Source organism: Cnephaeus nilssonii, assembly GCF_951640355.1.
Source record: "Cnephaeus nilssonii genome assembly, chromosome: 6".
Taxonomy (NCBI): domain Eukaryota; kingdom Metazoa; phylum Chordata; class Mammalia; order Chiroptera; family Vespertilionidae; genus Cnephaeus; species Cnephaeus nilssonii.
In genome coordinates this window covers 100364054-100386629 of record NC_137077.1, presented here as the reverse complement: position 1 = coordinate 100386629, position 22576 = coordinate 100364054, and the positions used below count along the sequence as shown (strand labels likewise).

The window sequence follows — 22576 nt, the reverse complement described above, 5'->3', positions numbered from 1 at the left end:
CTGCCGGCCTGATCTCACCCCCAACTGCCCTACCCTGCCGGCCAATTTGGTTCTGATTGGTCGGTTTCTATGCTAGTCAGCGTCAAAAGCTCTGCCTCCTAGGCAGTCATTGGCTCCTCACAGTTGACCCAGATTTGGTTCTGATTGGTCCGTTTCTATGCCAGTCAACCTCTCTGGGCCTATCAATGGGGCCTGATCAGAAAGGCGGGGCTTATCAGCAGCCCTGGTGGAGGCCTGGAGAGAAATGGAGGCTCAGCTGCTGGCCAGGCCCAGAAAGAAAGAGAGACGCAAGTGCTGATCAACAGCTGCAACAGAGGCTATGGAACAGACCCTGCTTCTCTCTTCAGGCCTCTCCCTGGGCCTGATTCGCTGACCCCTCAGTGCTGGGCACTGTGCCTGCAGCAGTAGCAGTCAATGCTGAGTCACCACGACAACCAGCGCTGACTGCAGGACTGACTTCTGGTTGGTCGAGCCTCCGGTCATTGTGGATGTGAGGGACCCAGCGTTTTTATATATTAGGATTATTGTTTAAAGTATTACAAATAGTAGTACATATGTCTCCTTTTTCACTCCATTACTTTCCCCTGGCCTCTCCTACCCACCGGCACATGCCCTCACCCCACCCCTCCAGTGTCTTGTGTCCATTGGTTGTGCTTATATGCATGCATACAAGGCCTTTGATTGATCTCTTACCTCCTACCCCACCCCCTGCCCAGCCTTCCCACTGTAATTTGACAGTCTGTTTGATGCTTCTCTGCCTCGGTATTTATATTTTTGTTCATCAGGTTATAATGTTCTTTATTATCCATAAATAAGTGAGATCATGTGGTATTTTTCTTTCACTGACTGGCTTATTTCACTTAGCATAATGCTCTCCAGTTCCATCCATGTTACTGCAAATGGTAAGAATTCCTTCTTTTTTATAGCAGCATAGTATTCCATTGTGTAGATGTACCATAGTTTTCTAATCCACTCATCTGCTGATGGGCATTTAGGCTGTTTCCAAATCTGAGTTATTGTAAATTGTGCTGCTATGAACATAAGGTTGCATATATCCTTTCTGATTGGTGTTTCTGTTTTCTTAGGATATATTCCTAGAAGTGGGAACACTGGGTCAAATGGGAGTTCCATTTTTAGTTTTTTGAGGAAACTCCATACTGTTTTCCACAGTGGCTGCACCAGTCTGCATTCCCACCAACAGTGAAGGAGGGTTCCTTTTTCTCTGCATCTTCTCCAGGACTTGTAATTTGTTGATTTGTTAATGATAGCCATTCTGACAGGTGTGAGGTGGTACCTCATTGTTGTTTTGATTTGCATCTCTCAGATGATTAATGACTTTGAGCATGTTTTCATATGTCTCTTGGCTTTCTGAATGTCCTCTTTTGAAAAGTGTCTATTTACATCCTTTGCCCATTTTTTGATTGAATTGTTTATCTTCCTTTTGTTAAGTTGTATGAGTTCTCGTAAATGTTGGAGATTAAACCCTTATCAGAGATAACATTGGCAAATATGTTCTCCCATTCAGTGGGCTTTCTTGTTGTTTTATTTATGGTTTCTTTTGCTTTGCAGAAGCTATTTATTTTTATGTAGTCCCATTTGTTTATTTTCTCCTTAGTCTCTCTTGCCTTAGGATCTGTGTCTGTAAAGATATTGCTACAACATATGTTTGCAATTTTGTTGCCTGTGGATTTCTCTAAGATGTTTATGTTTTCCCATCTTACATTCAAGTCCTTTAGCCGTTTTGACTTTGTTTTTGTGTATGGTGTAAGTTGGTGATCTAGTTTCATTTTTTTTTTTTGCATGTATCTGACCAAATTTCCCAGCACCATTTATTAAAGAGACTGTTTTGACTCCATTGTATGCTCTTGCCTCCTTTGTCAAATATTGAGTATAATGGCTTGGGTCAATTTCTGGGTTCTCTATTCTGTTCCATTGGTCTATATGTCTGTTCTTGTGCCAGTACCAGGCAGTTTTGAGAACCGTGGCTCGATAATATAGCTTGATGTCTGGTATTGTGATCCCTCCAACTTTGTTATTCTTTCTCAGGATAGCTGTGGCTATTCGGGGTCTTTTTGTATTCCAGATGAATTTTTGTAGAGTTTGTTCTAGATCTTTGAAATATGCCATTGGTATTTTAATAGGTATTGCACTGAATATATAGATTGCTTTAGGTAGTATGGACATTTTAGTGATGTTGATTCTACTAATCCATGAACATGTATGTCTTCCTCTATCTCTTTTTTCAATGTCCTGTAGTTTTCTGAGTACAGGTGTTTTAGCTCCTTAGTTAAGTTTATTCCTAGGTATCTTAATTTTTTTGATGCTATGGATAATGGGATTTTTTTTCATTTCTCTTTCTGTGAGTTCATTATGCTGTATAAAAAGGCCATAGATTTCTGGGTGTTAATTTTGTATCCTGCTACATTGCCAAATTCATTTATTAGGTCTAGTAGTTTTTTTGATGGAGTCTTTGGGGTTTTCTATGTATAGTATCATGACATCTGGGAATAAGGACAGTTTTATTTCTTCTTTTCCAATTTGGATGCCTTTTATTTCTTCTTCTTGTCTGATCACTATGGCTAATACTTCTAGTACTATGTTGAACAGGAGTGGTGAAAGTGGGCATCCTTGTTTCATTCCTCTTCTTAGGGGAAATGAGTTTAGTTTTGCCCATTGAGTATGATGTTTGCTGTGGGTTTATCATATAGGGCTTTTATTATGTTGAGGTATGATCCCTCTATTCCCACTTTGTTGAGAGTTTTTATTAAGAAAGGGTGCTGGATTTTGTCAAATGCTTTTTCCACATCAATTGATATGATTATGTGATTTTTGTCTCTCAGTTTGTTTATGTGATGTATCACATTTATTGATTTTTGTATATTATACCATCCTTGTATCCCCGGAATAAATTCCACTTGGTCATGGTATATGATCTTTCTAATATAATGCTGAATCCGATTTGCTAGAATTCTGTTGAGGATTTTAGCATCTATGTTCATCAAGGATATTGGCCTGTAGTTCTCTTTTTTGTGGTGTCTTTTTTTTGGATTAAGGTAATGCTGGCTTCATAGAAAGAGCTTGGAAGTGTGCCTTCCTCTTGAATTTATTGGAATAGTCTGAGGAGGATAGGTTTTAGTTCTTCTTTGAATGCTTGGTAGAACTATCCTGTAAAGCCATCCAGACCAGGGCTTTGGTTTGCTGGAAGTTTTTTGATTGCTGTTTGAATTTCTTTGGTATTATCAGCCTATTGGGGTTTTTGGATTCTTCTTGGTTGAGTTTTGGGAGCTTGCATTTTTCTAGGAATATGTCCATTTTATCTAGGTTGTCCATTTTGTTGGAATAAAGTTGTTCATAGTATTTTTTCATAATCATTTGTATTTCTGTGGGATTGGTTGTTACTTCACCCCTTTCATTTCTGATTTTGTTTATTTGGGTACTCTCTCTTTGCTTCTTGGAGAGCCTGGCTTGAGGTTCATCAATCTTGTTTATCATTTCAAAGAACCAGCTCTTGGTTTTGTTGATCTTTTGTATTGTTTTTTTTGGGGTCTCTATGTCATTTATCTCTGCTCTGATCTTTATTTCCTTCTGCTTACGCAGGGCTTTTCTTTTTCTTTTTTATTTTATTTTCTTTTATTTATTTATTTTTTAAATTTAATAAATCTTTATTGTTCAGATTATTACAATTGTTCCTCTTTTTTCCCCCCATAGCTCCCCTCCACCCGGTTCCCACCCCACCCTCTGCCCTTACCTCCCCCGCACTGTCCTCATCCATAGGTGTACGATTTTTGTCCAGTCTCTTCCCACACCCCCCACACTCCTTTCCCCCTGAGAATTTTCACTACACTCCCTTTCTATGCCCCTGATTCTATTATATTCACCAGTTTATTCTGTTCATCAGGTTTTTAATTCACTTGATTTTTAGATTCACTTATTGATATATATGTATTTGTTGTTCATAATTTTTATCTTTACCTTTTTCTTCTTCTTCCTCTTCTTAAAGAGTACCTTTCAGCATTTCATATAATACTGGTTTGGTGGTGATGAACTCCTTTAGCTTTTTCTTATCTGTGAAGCTCTTTATCTGACCTTCAATTCTGAATGATAGCTTTGCTGGGTAGAGTAATCTTGGCTGTAGTTTCTTGCTATTCATCACTTTGAATATTTCTTGCCACTCCCATCTGGCCTGCATAGTTTCTGTTGAGAAATCAGCTGACAGTTGTATGGGTCCTCCCTTGTAGGTAACTAACTGTTTTTCTCTTGCTGCTTTTAATATTCTCTCCTTGTCTTTTGCTCTTGGCATTTTAATTATGATGTGTCTTGGTGTGGTTCTCTTTGGATTCCTTTTGTTTGGGGTTGTGTGCGCTTCCTGGACTTGTAAGTCTATTTCTTTCACCAGGTGGGGGAAGTTTTCAGTCATTATTTCTTCAAATAGGTTTTCAGTATCTTGCTCTCTCTCTCTCTCTCTTCTTCTGGCACCCCCATAATTCTGATGTTGGTACGCTTGAAGTTGTCCCAGAGGCTTCTTATACTATCTTCAAATTTTTGGATTCTTTTTTCTTTTTGCTTTTCCGGTTGAGTGTTTTTTGCTTCTTTGTATTTCAAATCTTTGACTTGATTCTTGCGTTCCTCTAGTCTGCTGTTGGGTCTCTGTATAATATTTTTTATTTCTATCAGTGTATGTTTAATTTGTAGTTAGTCCTTTTTCATATCCTCGAGGGTCTCACTAAATTTATCGGCCTTTTCTAGGAAATTCTTGAAAAACCTTATAACCATGATTTTGAACTCTATATCCAGTCATTTGTTTTCCTCCATTTCTTTCGTTTGTGATCTGTTTCTTTGTCTCTGCATTTTCGCTGCTTCCCTGAGTTGGTATGGTAGCTTTGTGTGCTAGGTGTCCTATATGGCCCAGTGGCTTGGCCTCCCCAGTTACCTGAGGTGGACATTCTTGGTGCACCCCTTTGTGGACTGTGTGTACAGCTTTGTTGTAATTAAATCTTGATTGTTGTTGATATCACTGGGAGGAATTGACCTCCAGGTCAGTTGGCTGTGAGGATCAGCTGTGTCTACGATAGGAGAACTTCTGTGCTGGAGACAGCCTTATGAGACAAGACTTGCAAAATTGCAAAAGTCTCTGTGCTCAGCTTGGATGGGGCAGAGTCTCAGGGCTGAGCAGACAGTCTTGGCTTCCCGTCAGCCCTGCCCTATGAGGCCCCTGGGTCTCAGTGTCCCTCGGTAATTGCTGCAAGCAACTCTAAGAGTAGCCGCCCTCGAGTTTCGCCTGCTGCCAGACAGTCCAGTTTCTTCCCCAATGAATCTGGATTCCCAGATTCTTGCCCAGAACTGGAGTTCAGCGTAGTGGGGAGCTTCCATTTCTCACCAGCTAGAGAAAGCCAGCGGCACATTCAGCAGTCAGTCTTCTCTTTGCGCACTCGCGCGCACGCCTCCAGACCTTTGCTTTTCATGGCTCCCCTGAGTTTCCACCTGACAATCCAGATTCCCCCCGTATAAGCCTGGATCCCCAGGGTCTCGCCCGGATCTGGGATTCAGTGCAGTTGGAACTGGGGTTCAGCGCAGTTGGGAGCTTTTGTATCCTTCCTGCTAGAGAAAGCCAGTGGCACATTCAGCAGTCAGTCCTCTCTTTACGCACTCGCGCGCATGCCTCCAGACCTCTACTTTTCGCGGCTCCCCTGAGTTTCGCCTGACAATCCAGATTCCCCCCATATAAGCCTGGATCCCCAGGGTCTTGCCCAGATCTGGGGTTCAGTGCAGTCGGAACTGGGGTTCAGCGCAGTCGGGAGCTTTTGTCTCCTTCACGCTAGAGAAAGCCAGCCAGGCACTCAGCTGCCGATGCACGTGTCTCCATACCTCAGCCTTTTGCAGCTCCTCTGATTCTCTTTGTGCTTTCCTCTTTCCCTCTAGTTGTAGAATTTCCACTCAGCCAGCTTTCCTGTAGTTCTGGATGATGTTCGTTTTGTCTTTTAGTTGTAGTTTTGAAATTGTTGTGCAAGGCAGCAGTTTAGGTGTTTCCCTATGCCGCCATCTTAGTTTCTCCCCACGCAGGGTTTTTCTTGTTGCTCTCTTTCTAACTCTTTGAGTTTTAAGGTTAGATGATTTATTACCATTGTTTCTTGTATTTTGAGGTAGGCCTATAGAGCTATGAACTTCCCTCTCAACAGTGCTTTCACGGTGTCACATAGATTTTTGGATTGTTGTGTTTTCATTGTCGTTTGTTGCCATGATGTTTTTTATATTTCTTCTTTTTTCTCTCTGGTAACCCAGTCATTGTTAAATAGCATGCTATTTAGCCTCCAGGTGTTTTATTTTGTTTATTGTTTTTATTGTAGTTGATTTCTAGTTTTATGCCATTGTGATCTGAGAAGATGCTTGATATGATTTCTACCTTCTTGAATTTGAAGAGACTTTGCCTGTGTCCTAGCATATGGTCTATCTTTGAAAATGACCCATGTGCACTTGAGAAGAATGTATATTTTGTGGCTTTGGGGTGAAATGTTCTGAAGATGTCAATTAATTCCATCTGATCTAGTGTGTCATTTAGGCTTGATATTTCTTTGCTGATTTTTTGTTTAGAGGATTTGTCCAGTGGTGTTAGTGGGATATTAAAGTCCCCTACTATGACTGTATTGCTATCAATCTCTCCCTTAATATCCTCCAGAAGTTTTTTTTTATGTACTTGGGTGCTCCTGTATTGGGTGTGTATATGTTTACCAGAGTTATATCTTCTTGTTGGATTGCTCTCTTTAGTATTATGAAGTGGCCTTCCTTATCTCTTGTTATGTCCTTCACTTTGAGATCTAATTTGTCAGATATAAGTATTGCCACCCCAGCGTTTTTCATTTTCATTTGCCTGAAATACATTTTTTCATCCCTCCACCATCAGTCTTTGTGAGTCCATTTTTCTGAGGTGGGTTTTCTATAGACAGCAGATATATGGGTCATGTTTTCTTATCCACTCAGCTACCCTAAATCTTTTTATTGGGGCATTTAATCCATTTACATTTAAAGTTATTATTGATAGGTACTTGTTTGTCGCCATTTTTATTTTTTATGCCTGTGTTCCTTCTTCGCTTCCTATTTCTTCTTTTTACAGAGACCCTTTAGCATTTCTTGCATTGTTGGCTTGTTGGTGATAAACTCCTTTAGTCCTTTTTTGTCTGTGAAGCTCCTGATTTCCCCCTCAATTTTGATTGATAGCCTTGCTGGGTATAGTATTCTTGGATTCAGACCCTTCCTTTGTATGACTTTGTATATTTAATTCCATTCCCTTGTGGCCTGATGTGTTTCTGTTGAGAAATCAGTTGCTAGTCTGATGGGGGATCCTTTGTAGGTAACTTTCTGTCTCTCTCTGGCTACTTTTAAGATTCTTACTTTGTTGTTGGTGTTTGCCAATTTAATTATGATGTGCCTTGGTGTCGGTCTTTTGGGGTTCATTTTGTTTGGGACTCTGTGAGCTTCTTGGACTTGTGTGAGTTTTTCTTCCCTATATCAGGGAAGTTTTCTGTCAGTATTTCTTCAAACAGGTTTTCTATTCCTTGCTCAGCTTTCTCTCCTTCTGGAACCCCTATTATGTGGATGTTGTTTCGTTTCATGTTGTTCCAACGTTCCCTTAGGCTCTCCTCTTGTTTTTTAAACTTTTTTTCTAGATGCTGCCCTGCTTGGGTATTTTTTCCTACCTTGTCTTCTAGCTCACTGATGCAGTCCTCTGCTTCTTTTAGTCTACTATTGATGCTTTCTATTGAGTTCTTTATTGCAGCGATGTCATTTTTCATTTCTTCTTGGTTCTTCTTCATTTCCGCTTGGTTCTTACACATATTGTTGAATTTGTCTTCCAACATTTTCTGTGACCTTATGACCATTTCTCTGCATTCTTTCTCTGACATGTTGTTTGCCTCCATTTTTAACTTCCTTTTCTGGTGATGCCTCCTTTTCTTTCATATGCGGGCTGTTTCTTTGTCTCCCCATGATCTCTCCTCTCTGGGTGTCTGGTTATGTAGAATAAAAAATATCATGGCAACAAACGAGGCACTGAACAAAAATGTATTGATGATACTAATAACCCCAAATAAAGGTGACCACCACAGAAAAGAGCATTAGGGGATTAAAAAAAAAAAGAGTGCAAAAATGATATTGATAAAAGGAAAAAAAAGTAAGATAGAATAGAAAGAGAATAAAAAAGAAGGGGAAAACCTATTCATATGGGGAGAAAACCCCAATAGAACAACAACTAATGCAAAAAAAATGCAAACAACTAACACCCAGATATGAATGCAAACTACAAACAACAACTAATAACAAGCAAGGAGAAGAAAAACTGAAGCAAAAAAAAAAAGAGAAACAATTAAACAAACAAACAAAAAACCCCAATCTAATCAACAATCAAACTAACAACAACAATAGGACAGAGAGAAAGAAGGGCAAAACAAAACAACATAAATAAAAAACAAAAAACAAAAAAACAAAAAAAGGAAAAGAGAAAAAAATTGGATAATGAAGAAAGAGAAGAGAGAAGTGTTTATGAACTTGGAACAGGGGATTGGAAATTAGATATATAAGTAGGATGAATTTTTAACAGGGGTTAAAAAGAAGGAGTAGGGAAAATCTAAAGCAGGAAGAGGGTAAGAGAAACAGGACAACAAAAGGGGAAAAGTGAGGAAGAGAGTGTTGGCATAAAGGTGAAGTTGAGATAGAGTAAAATGATGCTAAAGGAAAAATGAAAATAGAATGTAGAACACTAATCCCACAATAAAATAAAATATAATAAAATAAAATAAAATAAAATAGACAATAAAATGAAACTTTAAAAAAGGTAAAATAATAGTAGTAATAATACTGATTAAAAGTTAAGTAATTAAAAAGGTAAAATCAAGTGAGAAAAAAATAAAAAAATAGTTTCTTAAGTAAAAGATAAAAAATAAAAATGTGGAGTAGTGAAGGTCATTCACTTCCTCTACTGTTCTGTTTGGCATGCCTGTTTCCTGTAAGGTAGTCAGGACAGTATTGAAGTTCCCTGCATTCCACAGGTCCTCTGTGTCACAGGGAACAATCTTGTTTTCAAGCAGGCAGTATGTCTTTGTTACTCAGCCTGCCTGTGGTTGTATTTACACAAGAGTCAGTTTGTGATTCAACCCCTTGGTGGCAGTGTTTCTGTTTTGACATCCAGGGCTATAAGTCCTGTCTACCCAGTATTTAGAATTTGTTTTCCCTGCTGCACTTAATACTGGTTTGGGGGTATGGACTGCCTCAGAGCTGGTTTTCTGATCGTTTCTCCCCGCTCTGACCGCCGAGATCCACAAAAACAACTTTCCCCTGCAGTCTCTGAGAGTGTTTTTAATTGGGTGATCCTATGTACTGGGCTTAGTAATCAAAAGCAAGGATTTAAAGAGAAAAAAGAGCCAGAGTAAATGTGCGAACTCACGACTTTTTCGCCCCGGCACTGCGTGTGACTCTGCTCATGTCTCTGTGCACGTCTTTTCCCCCTGGCACCGCACAGCTGGTTTACTGGTAAAGCTTCAGGCTGCCTTTTTGTGCCCAGCCCAGCTATGGATTGATTTCTAGAGTTCCCTTCTGTCAGCAGCCCTATGGACCCCCTTCCACATTCTTGGACTACCCTGGCCCCAAGGGCCGCGGATTTTGTGGGGCACAGACTTCCTCTGAACCTCTATATCCCGCTGCACGCGTTTTTTCCTCCAGCCTGGATCGCAGACCTCACCTTTCTCTGGGTGAAATATGATCTTTCTGTGAGAAGGTGCAGAGCTCATCCGAGTCCCTGTATTTGCGCTGCTTGAGACCCGGTGTTTGTGGGTTCACAGATGGCCCCTAGGTGTTGTGGTTGTTATACGACTCTTCCCGATTGAAGGTAAAGCTAGGCTTCTGATCACAGCCACTCTCCCCTTCAAGCCTCTGCATCTTTTCCTAAGTTTTAGCGGGCATTTTATAATCTCAGGAAGAAATCGATATAGAGGAATGTGGAATGGGCTGTACATTTCTTTCTCTTTGCCAAATCCCCAATGAACTATGGTAGGCTCCCTATTCAACAACTCAGTGGACACTCAGTGATGACCACCTATGTTCCAGCAGGCACTGCTACGTGATCCATTTCCTTAACCTTTAGGAGTGAAGGTGAGTCCTACTGGGTGAACAGTATTTTTCCTTCCTAGTGCTCACTTGGTCTTCATTTTATCTTGGGGACAGTCCCTCTCCCTGTAAGTGGGGTTCTGTCTCCCTCACATAAGCTGCAAGTCTTTATTTCTTTTTCATTATAACTTAAAAATTATTTATTTATTTTTTTAATCTTTATTGTTGAGAGTATTACAGATATCTCTCCCTTTCACCCCCCCCCCCCCCGACCTTCCCCTTCTCCACCCAGATCCCACCCTGCCCCAGGCCTTCACCATCCTATTGTTTATGTCCAAGGGTAATGCATATAAGTTCTTTGGTTAATCTACCCCCCACCCCACCCCCGACTTCCCTCTGAGATTTGTCAGTCTGTTCCATGTTTCCATGCCTCTGGTTCTATTTTATTCATCAGTTTATTTTATTCATTAGATTCCTAGTTTGTTCATTTTGATTTTTAGGTTAAATTGTTGGTAGATATGTATTTATTGCCATTTTATTGTTCATATTTTTTATCTTAAAATTTTTTTTTTCTACTTAAAGAAGACCCTTCAATATTTCATGTAATACTGGTTTGACGGTGATGAATTCCTTAAGCTTTTTCTTGTCTGTGAAGCTCTTTATCTGACCTTCAGTTTTAAATGATAGCTTTTCTGAGTAATCTTGGTTGTAGGTCCTTGCTTTTCATCACTTTAAATATTTCTTGTCACTCCCTTCTGGCCTGCAAAATTTCTGTTGAGAAATCTGCTGATAGTCATATGGGACCTGCCTGGTAGGTAACTAAACTGCTTTTCTCTTGCTGCTTTTATGATTCTCTCTTTGTCTTTAACCCTTGGCATTTTAATTATGATGTGTCTTGGTGTGGTCCGCTTTAGGTTCATCTTGTTGGGGACTCTCTGCAATCCTGGACTTGTATGTCTATTTCTTTCACCAGTTAGGGGAAATTTTCTGTCATTATTTATTTAAATAGGCTTTCAATTTCTTGCTCCCTCTTTTCTACTTCCAGCACCCTCACGGTACAGATGTTAGTACACTTGAAGTTGTCTCAGAGGCTCCTTACAGTATATTCATATTTTTGGATTATTTTTTCTTTTTGCTCTTCTGATTGGATGCTTTTTGCTTCCTCATATTCCAAATTACTGATTTGATTCTCAGCTTCCTCTACTGTTGATTCCCTGTAAATTATTCTTCATTTCAGTCAGTGTATCCTTCATTTCTGATTGGCCCTTTCTTATGTCATTGATGTTCTCAATAATTTCCTTGAAATACTAAGTTCCTGAAGTAGTCACTATGTTCCTTGAAGCTCTCATTAAGTTCCTTGAGCATCCTTATAAACCATTGTTTTAAACTCTGTATCTGGTAGTTTTCTTGCTTCCATTTCATTTATTTCTTTTTCTGGAGATTTCTACTGTTCTTTCATTTGTGACATGTTTCTTTGTCTCCACATTTTGGCTGCTTCCCTGTATTTGTTTCTATGTATTAGGTAGAGCTGCTATGTCTCCTGGAATTGGTAGATTGGCCTTGTGTAGTAGGTACCCTGCAGGACCCAGTGGCTCAGCCTCCCCTCTAGGTGTACCCCTGTGTGGACTGTGTGCAGTGTTTTGTTATAGTTGAGCCTTGATTGCTGTTGGTGGAATTGGGAGGGATTGACCCCCTAGGCCAGTTGGCTGTGAGGATCAGCTGCTACTACAGTAGAAAAGCTTCTATGCAGGAGACAACCCTATGGAGAAAGACTTGCTTCATGGGGGTTTGGTGCTCACTGAGTCTTCCCTTGAGTTTGTGGCTCATGGGTGTGGTAGAGTTATAATCTGGCATGGTCTGAAGCTGTTCACGAGGTTCACTGGCTCTGGGACCTCCCTGGAAGGGAAAAGTTAGCCACTGCCTGTGTCCTGCCTGGGGCTACCCAGCACAAGCTGCAGAGTAATCTACAGATGGCTGCTACTTATGTTGGGCTTAGAGATACCCAGGAGAGGCCAAGCTGCGAAGCAAGGCAAGCTGCTGCTAGTGCTGGGCCTGGGGCCACTTATTGAGATGTATGGGGCACACTGAGTCCAGCTGCTGTTGTTTGAGAGATTTTAGGAACATCTGAAGCCTGAGCCAGGACAGGCCATTCTATAGAAAAGCCATTGCAAATAGCTTGGGTGGGGCTGCATATTGGGTGGGGTGGGTGGGATCTTAGGGAATTACCAGGGTGGTGCAAACAGTGGTGGAGACTCAGATATGGCACCTGTCAGTCAGCTTTGTGGGGGTGGTGGGAGGTCTTAACACTTTTGTCTGAGAAAAAGCTACTCTGAGTTCTTGCCCTGATGCCAGACAATTTAGTTCCTCCCTGTATGTCCCTGGATCCTTTCAAGCTGCTGCCCCAGTATTGGAGCTCAGAGGGAGTGAGTCTGAGTAAGTCTATGGACAGCCTTTTAAGAGGAACACCTGGGACTCCAGCAACCTTCCGTGTCACTCAGCCACAATCCACACTGGTTTTCATAGCCCAAAGTTATGGGACTTCTCTTTCCAGCACTGGAACCATGTGGTCTGGTGTGGGACTGGGACCTCTTGCTTCTCACGGGAGGCCTCCACAGTCAAGGTAACCCTCCTGATTAAAAATACACCACATGTGGATGTCAGCCCAGCTCATTCCATGCTTCCACCCTTCCTATCAGTCTCAATGTGCTTTCTTCTTTAATTCTCTAGTTGTAGGACTTCCATTCAGCCAGATTTCAGGCAGTTCTGAATGATGGTTGTTCTGTATTTTAGTTGTAATTTTGATGTGGTTGTGGGAGGATGCGAGTACCAGTATTTACTATCTATGCCACTATCTTGGTTCCTATCTCTCCTGCAAGTCCTTTTTCTAGCTGCCATTAGTGTGGCCAGGGAAAGGCTCTGTCCTTCTGAAATCTTCAGAGCCAAAGACCATGGAAATATACGAAGAGCCTGCCTGAGAATGATGCCAACAGAGAGGAAAGCAGTGCCAGGCCTGGGAAGGGAGGGTAGAGACAGTGAGAAGGAGAGAGAGTCTAGGGATCCAGTTTCTGAATTGGTATACTAGAATCTATCTGTGCTTGAAGCTAAAACACCTAAGTTAATAAATTCCTTTTCCACTTAAGGTATTTTTCATTGAGCTTCTGTCACATGTCACCAAAAGAGCCCTATGAAGCAGGGTTTTACTTAACTGTGCAATGGCATTAGTACTGTCATGGAAGCACTTACGGAGTGAATACTCTTAGGCTGTGATAACAGAGAGACCTGGCAGCCAGCTGCTTTGCTCTGTGTTACACAGACTGTGCACAGGGACCCTGAGTGGAGAGCATGCTCAGAGGACAGTAGCCAGAATCTCACTGGATGCGTCGCCATCATAGAGAACTAATTGAGAGAATGAAGGTTGTATTATTTGGAGAAGAGAGGACTCATTTGGGTAAGTGGCAGAGGGGGCAGGGCTTCTTTAAATATTGGAAGGACCACCACGTGAAAGAGATCAGATTTCGCTTTCTAAGTCTTTAAGACAAGCATGTCAAACTCGCGGCCATGGACCACCATGCAGCCCACAATGAATATTTTTGCGGCCCAGCCAATATAACGGCATGTAAGAAACGTTTTAATAAAAATTTCGTAACTTAATTTTTACAATATCCTGTTATACATAATTATTAATAACGAACTACAACGTTTGCTAACGACTGGTTACTATAATTGTGTTGGATTCATTTCTCTTACATGCCTTACATGCAGGCACACCATTTCTCTCCACTAATACTAGCAGTGAATATTTTAGCAGTCGATTGCCATGTCATTAGTCTTGTACTGACTTATTTGGTGTGCACAATAGGAAATATTTCGCTTTTGGAGAACAAGAAAAATAGGTTTATTTGCCTTATGCTTATTAATTTGTGCAGTTATCCAGTGTTTGGTAAGTTAATGTTCAAGAAAAAATATTAATTTCTATTAAAATGTTCTATTATTTTATGTTAATGATTACTTATTTATTTCAGCCCTTCTATTCAGCATGTCTCTATCAAAATAAACCTACGTTTCTATGAAAATTGAAGCTTTTGTTTTTTTGTGGCCCACATAAACTTAAACCTTATTTATTTGGCCCGTGTTAGCCTTTGAGTTTGACATGCTTGCTTTAAGAGAATAGGACTAGTGAATCAAATCAACAAGGTGTCAGACTCCAACCCCATGTAAGGAGCTGTTTTAGAAAATAGGTTCCCTTGTAATGCTGTTAAGATCCTTACCACTGGTGTGATGCCCAACGGGCAAGGTCAGGATGATGAGCGGAGGAATCCCTTATCACATGGGCCATTGGCTCAGTCAGTCCCCAGGCTCCCCTCCAATCCTGCAAGTCCAGGATTCTATACCTGAGAATACTGGGGCCTCTTCCAGCTCACAGGAACGAGGACATTGGAGTTGGAGCCTGATGAGGTGGAGGATGTGCTCCGGGTGACAGCCACAGTCCTGGGCTTTCCATCTCGGCCAGAAGCGTTCTGCAGTTCATCATATCGCCTCCCGATGATTGGTGTCTTAGAAAGAACACAAAGCACATGTTCTTCTATCTCATTAACACTTCTTTGGTGTACGGAATTGCTCTACCCTGCAGCAACCAAGAACTGCTTATTTGATGAAAAATTAGAGAAGTTCAATGTTACATTAGGCTCATTTTTCTAATGTTCAAATACATATTCTGAGTCATTTTGCATCTTCAATATTTTCCCACTCTCTTTAGCAGCTGAAAACAAATCCAATTGCTTGTTCTCAAACATTCTTTAGAAACCACTGATAAAGGAAAACATTCAGGAAAACAAAATCAGTTGTCAGGTGTTTAAGCTTGAAAGAATTTCTTGTAGTCATAACAAGAGACCAAAAGTCCTGCTCTAGCTGGTTTGCTCAGTGGTTAGAGTGTTGACCACTAGACTGAAGGGCCTTGGGTTCAATTTTGGTCAAGGGCATGTACCTCACTTGGTTGCAGGCTCAATTTCTGCCCCAGTCAGGGCACGTGAGGGAGTCAACCAACCAATGTGTCTCTCTCACATCGATGTTTCTCTCTCTCTGTCTTTCCCCCTCCCTTCCACTCTTTCTGAAAATCAATGGGGAAAAAAATATCCTCAGGTGAGAATTAACAATAAGAAAAGACCAAAAGTCCTTCCCTTCTTCCCAACCTTTATATACTAGATTATTTAAACATTTATTTAAGTTATTTGTATCTTTTCAATTATGTAAACGAATGGGGTCAGGGACAGGTACTTGGGCACCACTTTAGAAATTTCATTTCCTGAGAGTCTTGGAGTGCAGTGGTTGTGGGCAGCATGTCCCAAGCTTTAGTGCCAAGGAGGTGTCCTGCACAGAGACCAGTTCATGGGCCTACACCTGGGGGCAGCAGAAGCCAATAGATGATTCTACACCAAGGCCCATCATTTTGGAATAGCTGGGTCCCTTGGGCATGCAGCTGACTGGCTGCATGTTTTCTGTACCTCTTTGGAAGAGAATAAGCTGAAGTCAAAGAGTAAAGATAGCTTTTCCCTTCTAGCAATGTAAAAAATGCACAGAGCATAGTTTCAGCTTTGGGGGACTTATGAGTCATGGGGTAAGCGACACAGGAAAGTGAAGTATTTTTGCATTTTAGAGTAAAATGGTTAAGTACAGGTCTTCAGAAGGCTCATTCCTGAACTGGCAGATAAATCTACTATTTTCTGCCCTCTCTTTCCCCCCCAAGTCTTTAGCTTGGTTCACTAGTCCTCCCACCCCTCATTCTAAACACTCCCCTCTCCCCAAAGGTAAGAATTTAGATAATTTTGCAGTTTAAAAAGCAGTATGGCTTGGGGAAGCAACTATAAAGGCAAATTCTGTATTCCTGCATATCTCAGTCATTAGCTGGTCTGGGAACAAGGTCACCGATATAGAGAAAGGACAGGACAGTTGTCAGATAAGGAATGGGTGAGGTTTAAAATGCTGAAGATCATTCTTTTTATAGTTATCTTTTTAGAAATCAGTTTTTATATAACCAGGGCTAGCTTCTGTTTTTAAAAGCTGTCAATTGAGAGCCCCAGTGAATCTGACACTCCACATGTTCTTCAAAAACAAGCTAAGTCAGGCTTTAGAAGAAAGTCTCCATTGGAAGCAAACATACAGTTAAAGTTTCTCTTGCTCAGGCACCTTACTTGTGACCTTTGTACTATATATTAGTGCTAAAGTTTACAGAAACAGTTAACATACCTCTGAAATGTCAAAGTGAAAGTCCAGAGTTTTCCCTGGTAATTCCTTAGAAGCGCTGGTCCATACTCGATGTATTTCTATCTTTGACAGGTCACTGTGCTGGTAGGAAGGCAAAATGAGGCTGGCCGACCGAGAAACCACCAGCTTCAAGATATTCAGAGCTTCTCTCCAGTGAACACTCTGAGGGAAATAAAACATTCAATGGTTAATAGTAATTTCATTTTTAAAAACTGATAACACTAGCTACGGAAATGTCTCATGACCATTCAGAATTCATGGATTTAAAACAGTGCAGGAAGTTCATAAAAACACTATTTATATAGAAGATGACCTACATTTAGGAAACAGGCAAATAAAAAAAGACCACTTTTGTCCATATTCAAATAAATGCATTTTAAAATAAAGTACCATTTTTGCTCATGTGGTGCCTCTTTAATTTGAATATCAAAAAGAACAACAACAACAACAACAACAACAACAAAACACAAAAAACCCCAAACAATCCTGAATGCCATTGGAAAACACAGATATTTACATTACAATTCATTAACAGTAGCAAAATTACAGTTATGAAGTAGCAACGAAAATAATTTATGGTTGGGGGTCACCACAACATGAGGAACTGTATTAAAGGGTCGTGGCATTAGAAAGGTTGAGAACCACTGGCCTATAGGGTGATCTCCCTTGTTCTGGAATGTCCTTCCTCTCTTTATTGGCTCATCAGACTCCTATCTTCCTGTAAAACTCACTTTGTTTTACCATCTTTGTCTCCCTGACAACCCCCAGGCTGACTGAAGTCCTTTTCCCACAAAAAAAATTTGAACATACATAAGCCAATTTGATAAAAGCTATTATTATTATTTGCCTAGGCTTTGGGATAAAAGCACATAATATAAAGCATATTTCCTTCGCTGTTCAGTTTGCACAAGAGAGGTCACGGTTTGAGTGTGAAATTAGCTACTATTTAAGATATCTAGTACCAGAGATGGCCCATAGTATTAGGATAGGATATGCAGCCCAATAAAGCCATGAAATGGGACAGGTGATTAGTAGGAAAATGTTAACTAACCCTCTGTCTTCCATGAGTGCTGTGAAGTGAGAAAGTGTTATCCAATGCCTACCACATCGCACAACTATTATTGGAGCAATGCTACCTGAAAAAATGGAAGAAAAAAAAAAGCTTGGAAATCACTTTTAAGCATTAAATAATATTGGCAACTAATGAGACTGGTGAAATAAAGATGGAAATAAATGTCTAAAATGACACTGAGTGGTTTTGTCAATGACTTTAACCAGAGAAATCCTAGCATTTGCCCTTGAACTCTGAAACTCACCAAGTATACTCCTGAAGCAAAATAGAGCCTGACTAGATGTGGCAAGTAGGATGTCTATGCTCCTGAGCTTGGCCCTCCCACCTTGACCCCATGGTGACCCTGCACTGCTCTCCATGGGCTGGGGCCCCTGATATTTAGTCTGTGGTCATATGTTTCATATTAACTTCCAGGCTCTAGAAACTTGTTCTAGTCTGTTTTCTCTCTTAATATTTCTTAAAATAATTTTTTTTTGTTCATCAGTTTATGTTCATTATATTCCACAAATGAGTGAGATCATGTGATATTTATCTTTCTCTGACTGGCTTATTTCGCTTAGCATAATGCTCTCCAGTTCCATCCATGCTGTTGCAAATGGTAAGAATTCCTTCCTTTTTACCACAGCATAGTATTCCATTGTGTAGATGTACCACAGTTTTTCAATCCACTCATCTGCTGATGGGCACTTAAAGAAAAAAACATTAATAAAAAATTTTTTTTGCTTTCCTTTTATTTTTCCAGTAGTCTTGGGTAAGGCTTTGAAGAATCATTCTGTAGGTGTTCAGCAAATGTCCTGCTAGGAAGGGTGCCTGTACAAGGAAACAGGCACTGGCTTTGGAACCAGGTGGACCTGGGTTCAAATACCAGCTCCACCATATCCAGACTAAGACTTTGGGGCTAGTTTCTTTTTCATTTTTAAAATATTCTTTTTATTTTTTAATCACAGTTTGTATTCAATACCCTTCCATACCAGTTTCAGATCTACAGCAAAGTGGCCAGACAGCTATGGTCTCTACAGAGTGGTGCCCCCACTACTCGAAGCACCTGCCTGGCCCCACACCCAGTCATCTTGGCACCACTGACTATATTCCACAGGCTGCAAACTGCATCTTCGTGGCTATTCTGCAACTACCAATTTGTAGTACTTAATCCGTCACCTACCCCCCAAACCCTTCTCTCCTCTGATAGCTGTCAGTCTATTCTCTGTATCTATGAGTCTGTTTCTATGTTGTTTGTTAGTTTTGTTCATTAGATTACACATATAAGTGAAATCATATGTATTTTTCTTTCTCTGATTGGCTTATTTCACTTAGTATAATACTGTCCAGCTCCATCCATGCTGTTCCTTCTTTTTTGTGACCAAGTAATATTCTATTGTGTAAATGTAGCACAGCTTTTTTATTCACTGATGGGCACTTGGGCTGCTTCCAAATCTTGGCTATTATAAATAACGCTCCAATGAACATAGGGGTACATATATTTTTTTGAATTAGTGTTTTGGTTTTCTTTGAATATATTCCCAGAGTGGAATCTCAGGGTCATAAGGCAATTCCATTGTTAATGTTTTGAGGAAACTTCAGGCTGCTTTCCACAGTGGTTGTACTAATCGACATTCCCCCCAGCAGTGAACTGGGTTCCCTTTCTCCACATTTGCAGCAACACTCAGTTATTGATTTATTAATGACAGTCATTCTGGCAGGTGTGAGGTGTTATCTCTTTGTGGTTTTAATTTGCATTTTTCTGATGATTAGTGACATTGAGCATCTTTTCATATGCCTATTGGTCATCTGTATGTTCTCTTTGGAGAAGAGTCTATTCAGGTCTTCTGCCCACTTTTTAATTAGGTTGTTTGTTTTTCTGGTGTTAAATGTCTGAGTTCCTTGTAAATTTTGGATTTTAACCCTTTATCAGATGTATCATTGGAGAATATGTACTCTTATTCAGTAGGTTGTCTTTTCATTTTGTTGATGGTTTCCTTTAATTTGTAAACCCTTTTTAGTTTAATGTAGTCCTATTTATTTATTTATTTATTTATTTATTTATTTATTTATTTATTTACTTTGGTTTCCCTTGCCTGAGGCAATATGTCAGAAAAAATATTGCTATGAGAAACATCTGAGATTTTACTGCCTATGTTTTCTCCTAGGAGTTCTATGGTTCTGAGTCTCACATTTAAGTCATTAATCCATTTTGAGTTTATTCGTGTGTATGGTGGAACAAGGTGGTCTTAAATTTTTTTAAAAGACTATAGAAATATTCAAATGTACACAAAACAGAGAGACCAGTAAAATGAACCCCCATGTACATTTAATCATTTTGATTTATTTATCCCAACATTTTCTTTGGTTTATTTGTTGTAGTATTTTCAAGTACATTTATACAAGTTACTTAACCTTAGTACCCTCAATTTTAATTTGAACCACTGAAGTCACTCTTTGCATGTTGAAACACCTGGTCTAGAACCAGGTACATGCAAGTTTTTTCTCCCTTTCTCCTTGGCTCTGCCCTCCCAGCTAGGTGTGTGCTTTTAATATCCAACCCATAAACCCCAAGAGGCATAAGTGTGTCCTTTGAAGAAACTTATCCGGGTCTGGTCCTGTCTATCTTCTCAGTGTGCCACTTATGGTGTGGTCAGCTATCACTCTTTACTGTCTCAGTGTATTAGAATATCAATGAATACTCAAATGGGTGGCCAAGTACAAGCTACATGCAAGTCCTCAGTTCTTCTGTAATGACTCCCTGGTTCATAGTGCAGTTATTTAAATACTCACTTGCACATATTTCTCGATGGTCTTCAGAACTTCCACGTTAAACTGCTTTACAGGAACAACTGAAAGGTCCATGTAGCTGAGCAGGCTGTAGATGACCTGGAGGAGGGGCTGCTGCATGCTCGGGAGGCCTTTCTCCAGCAACTGCGGGAGGCAAGGCACAGCCTCAGTTGGTTTGATGCCAGATTTTCACACAGAAGCACCAACCTTTCCCAATACTTTCATGATTGCACATTTCCACAAGGGGAAAGAATCCTAACTACTGAAGAAATGAAGATATTACCAAAGGTCATGTAGGCAGATCTGAATATCTATATATATAAAAGCCTAAGTGACCGTCTGACCATTCAACTGTTCACCTGGTAGCTATGACATGCAATGACCACCAGGGGGCAGACGCTCAGACCAGTAGAGGAGGGAGCTCAATTCCTCCTGGAATCAGCCATGGGTTAGGTTGCTGCTGGGGCACTGTCAGCCCCGAGTATGCTTCACCCACACCCCAGACCCAGAGAGGAGGGAGGAGGGAGCCCAATTCCTCACGGGATCGGCATGGGTTAGGTTGGTGCTGGGGTACTGTTGGCCCCGAATCTGCTTACCCACACCTCGGACCCAGAAGAAATGATCCAAATATGACCTGATAAAAAGTCTACATAAAAGGACCACTTGTAAGAGAAAAAAAATATGAACACAAGCAACAAAAGGGAGACGGGTTAAGCAAATTGTGTTACATTAACCTGATAGAATTCCACAGTTTTTCAAAGTGACATCAGGTGAGCTATGTCAGCACATAGACATACACACACAGAGTCAATGTTCAGTGACCAGAGCAGGTTCAATGGAAATACTAACCACAACTACATAAAGTTATATGTATGTGCATGACCAGCAGCTGTAAGAACATGTGAGTAATAGAAATTATTATATATTATAAATGGTGGGGTGCTAAATTCATAATAAAAATGTTGGTGACAATTTGTGATAAGGGCTGAAAAAAAATTAGGCAATCCATTTTTACTTTTTAAAATCCTCACCTGTGGATATGCTTTTCATTGATTTTAGGAGGAAGGGAGAGAAAGAGAGAGAAACATTGATGATTGCTTTCCATACGTACCCTGACTTGGTACCAAACCCGATACCTAGGCATGTGCCCTGATAGGGAATCAAATCAGTAATTTTTCAGTGCATGGGATGACACTCTAACCAACTGAGCTACACTGGTCAGGGCTACTTATTTTTTATTGTGGTAAAAAATATATATAACATTTACCATTTTAACTATTTTTAAGTGCACAATTTAGTGGCATTAAGTACATTCACTTTGTTGTGCAGCCATCACCACAATTTATTTCCAAAATTTGTTCACCATCCCAAATTGAAACTATAAAACAGTAACTCTTCATCAACTCCTGCCCCCAACCTCTGGTAACCACTATTCTACTTTCTGTCTCTATAAATTTGCCTTTTCTACATACTTCATATAAGTGGAATCATGTAATATTTGTCCTTTTGTGCCTGGCTTATTTAACTGAGTATAATGGTTTCAAGGTTCATCTATGTTGTAGCAGGTGTCAGTATTTCATTCATTTTTAAATCCCAATATTCCTTTGTATGGATATATCACATCTCTTTTATATTTTTGAAACTTTTATGTCTAGCAATCTAAATAAGTTTGTCTCCTTGCTACTTCACATGTCACCTTTGTAAAGATAGGCACCACCTGCCTTTGTAAGCAGAGCATTTGCACGGGTTATCCTGTACTCCTGCAATCTGAGGTGTGCATGTGCTGGCTTAGCAACTCTTGCGGGGACAGATGTGACCAAGGTGATAATCAGAAGCAGCCAGGTGGCACTTATGAGTGCCAGGGATGGGAGGAAATGAGCAAATAAATCAGGGTTGTTGACAGCTGAGTACAGATTACATATTTTGGACACATATCACAAATCAAAATTCTGCAGGATTAACAATAAATGATGGAACAACTGCCCTCTTCTAGGCAGAGGCCTTCAGTCCTGTGGAGCCTTTCAGAAAGTGATTGATTCTTTAACCTATCTGGACTCTGAGTGGGTGACATAACTAAAATTAGAATGGGCTGTCCTCACCACTTCTGACAAGGCCCTGGCAGAGGTACAAATGCATGTTCCCAAATGAAAAGCAATACTGAAAATGCTAAACAAGGAGCTGCTCTCAGTCATTTCCTCACAGAATTCCTGACCTTGTGCACTGGAGCTGCTAAACAGAATACATGTCATCCCTTGTCCCGTATACTGTGTATTCTCAGCACCAATGTACACCAAAATCAGAGTAGAAACACATTTGTAGGAGGACAAAAATCTCATTCCATTTTTAAAAGCAAACATAAGAGGTGAAGATAAAAAGTTTATT

At 40.3% G+C, this 22576-nt stretch overlaps 1 protein-coding gene across 5 annotated transcripts in view; it reads right to left on the bottom strand.

Moving 5' to 3' along the window:
• Positions 1 to 22576, bottom strand: part of FRY (FRY microtubule binding protein) — a gene marked incomplete at its 5' end in the record, with an annotated part of 648830 nt that overhangs the window by 123248 nt on the left and 503006 nt on the right. For all 5 annotated transcript variants that reach the window (XM_079773965.1, XM_079773964.1, XM_079773962.1 and 2 more), the window contains 3 exons: positions 14484 to 14645; positions 16336 to 16515; positions 20198 to 20338. In XM_079773965.1, coding sequence (XP_079630091.1) covers positions 14484 to 14645; positions 16336 to 16515; positions 20198 to 20338 — 483 coding nt within the window. The remainder of the gene's footprint in view (positions 1 to 14483; positions 14646 to 16335; positions 16516 to 20197; positions 20339 to 22576) is intronic.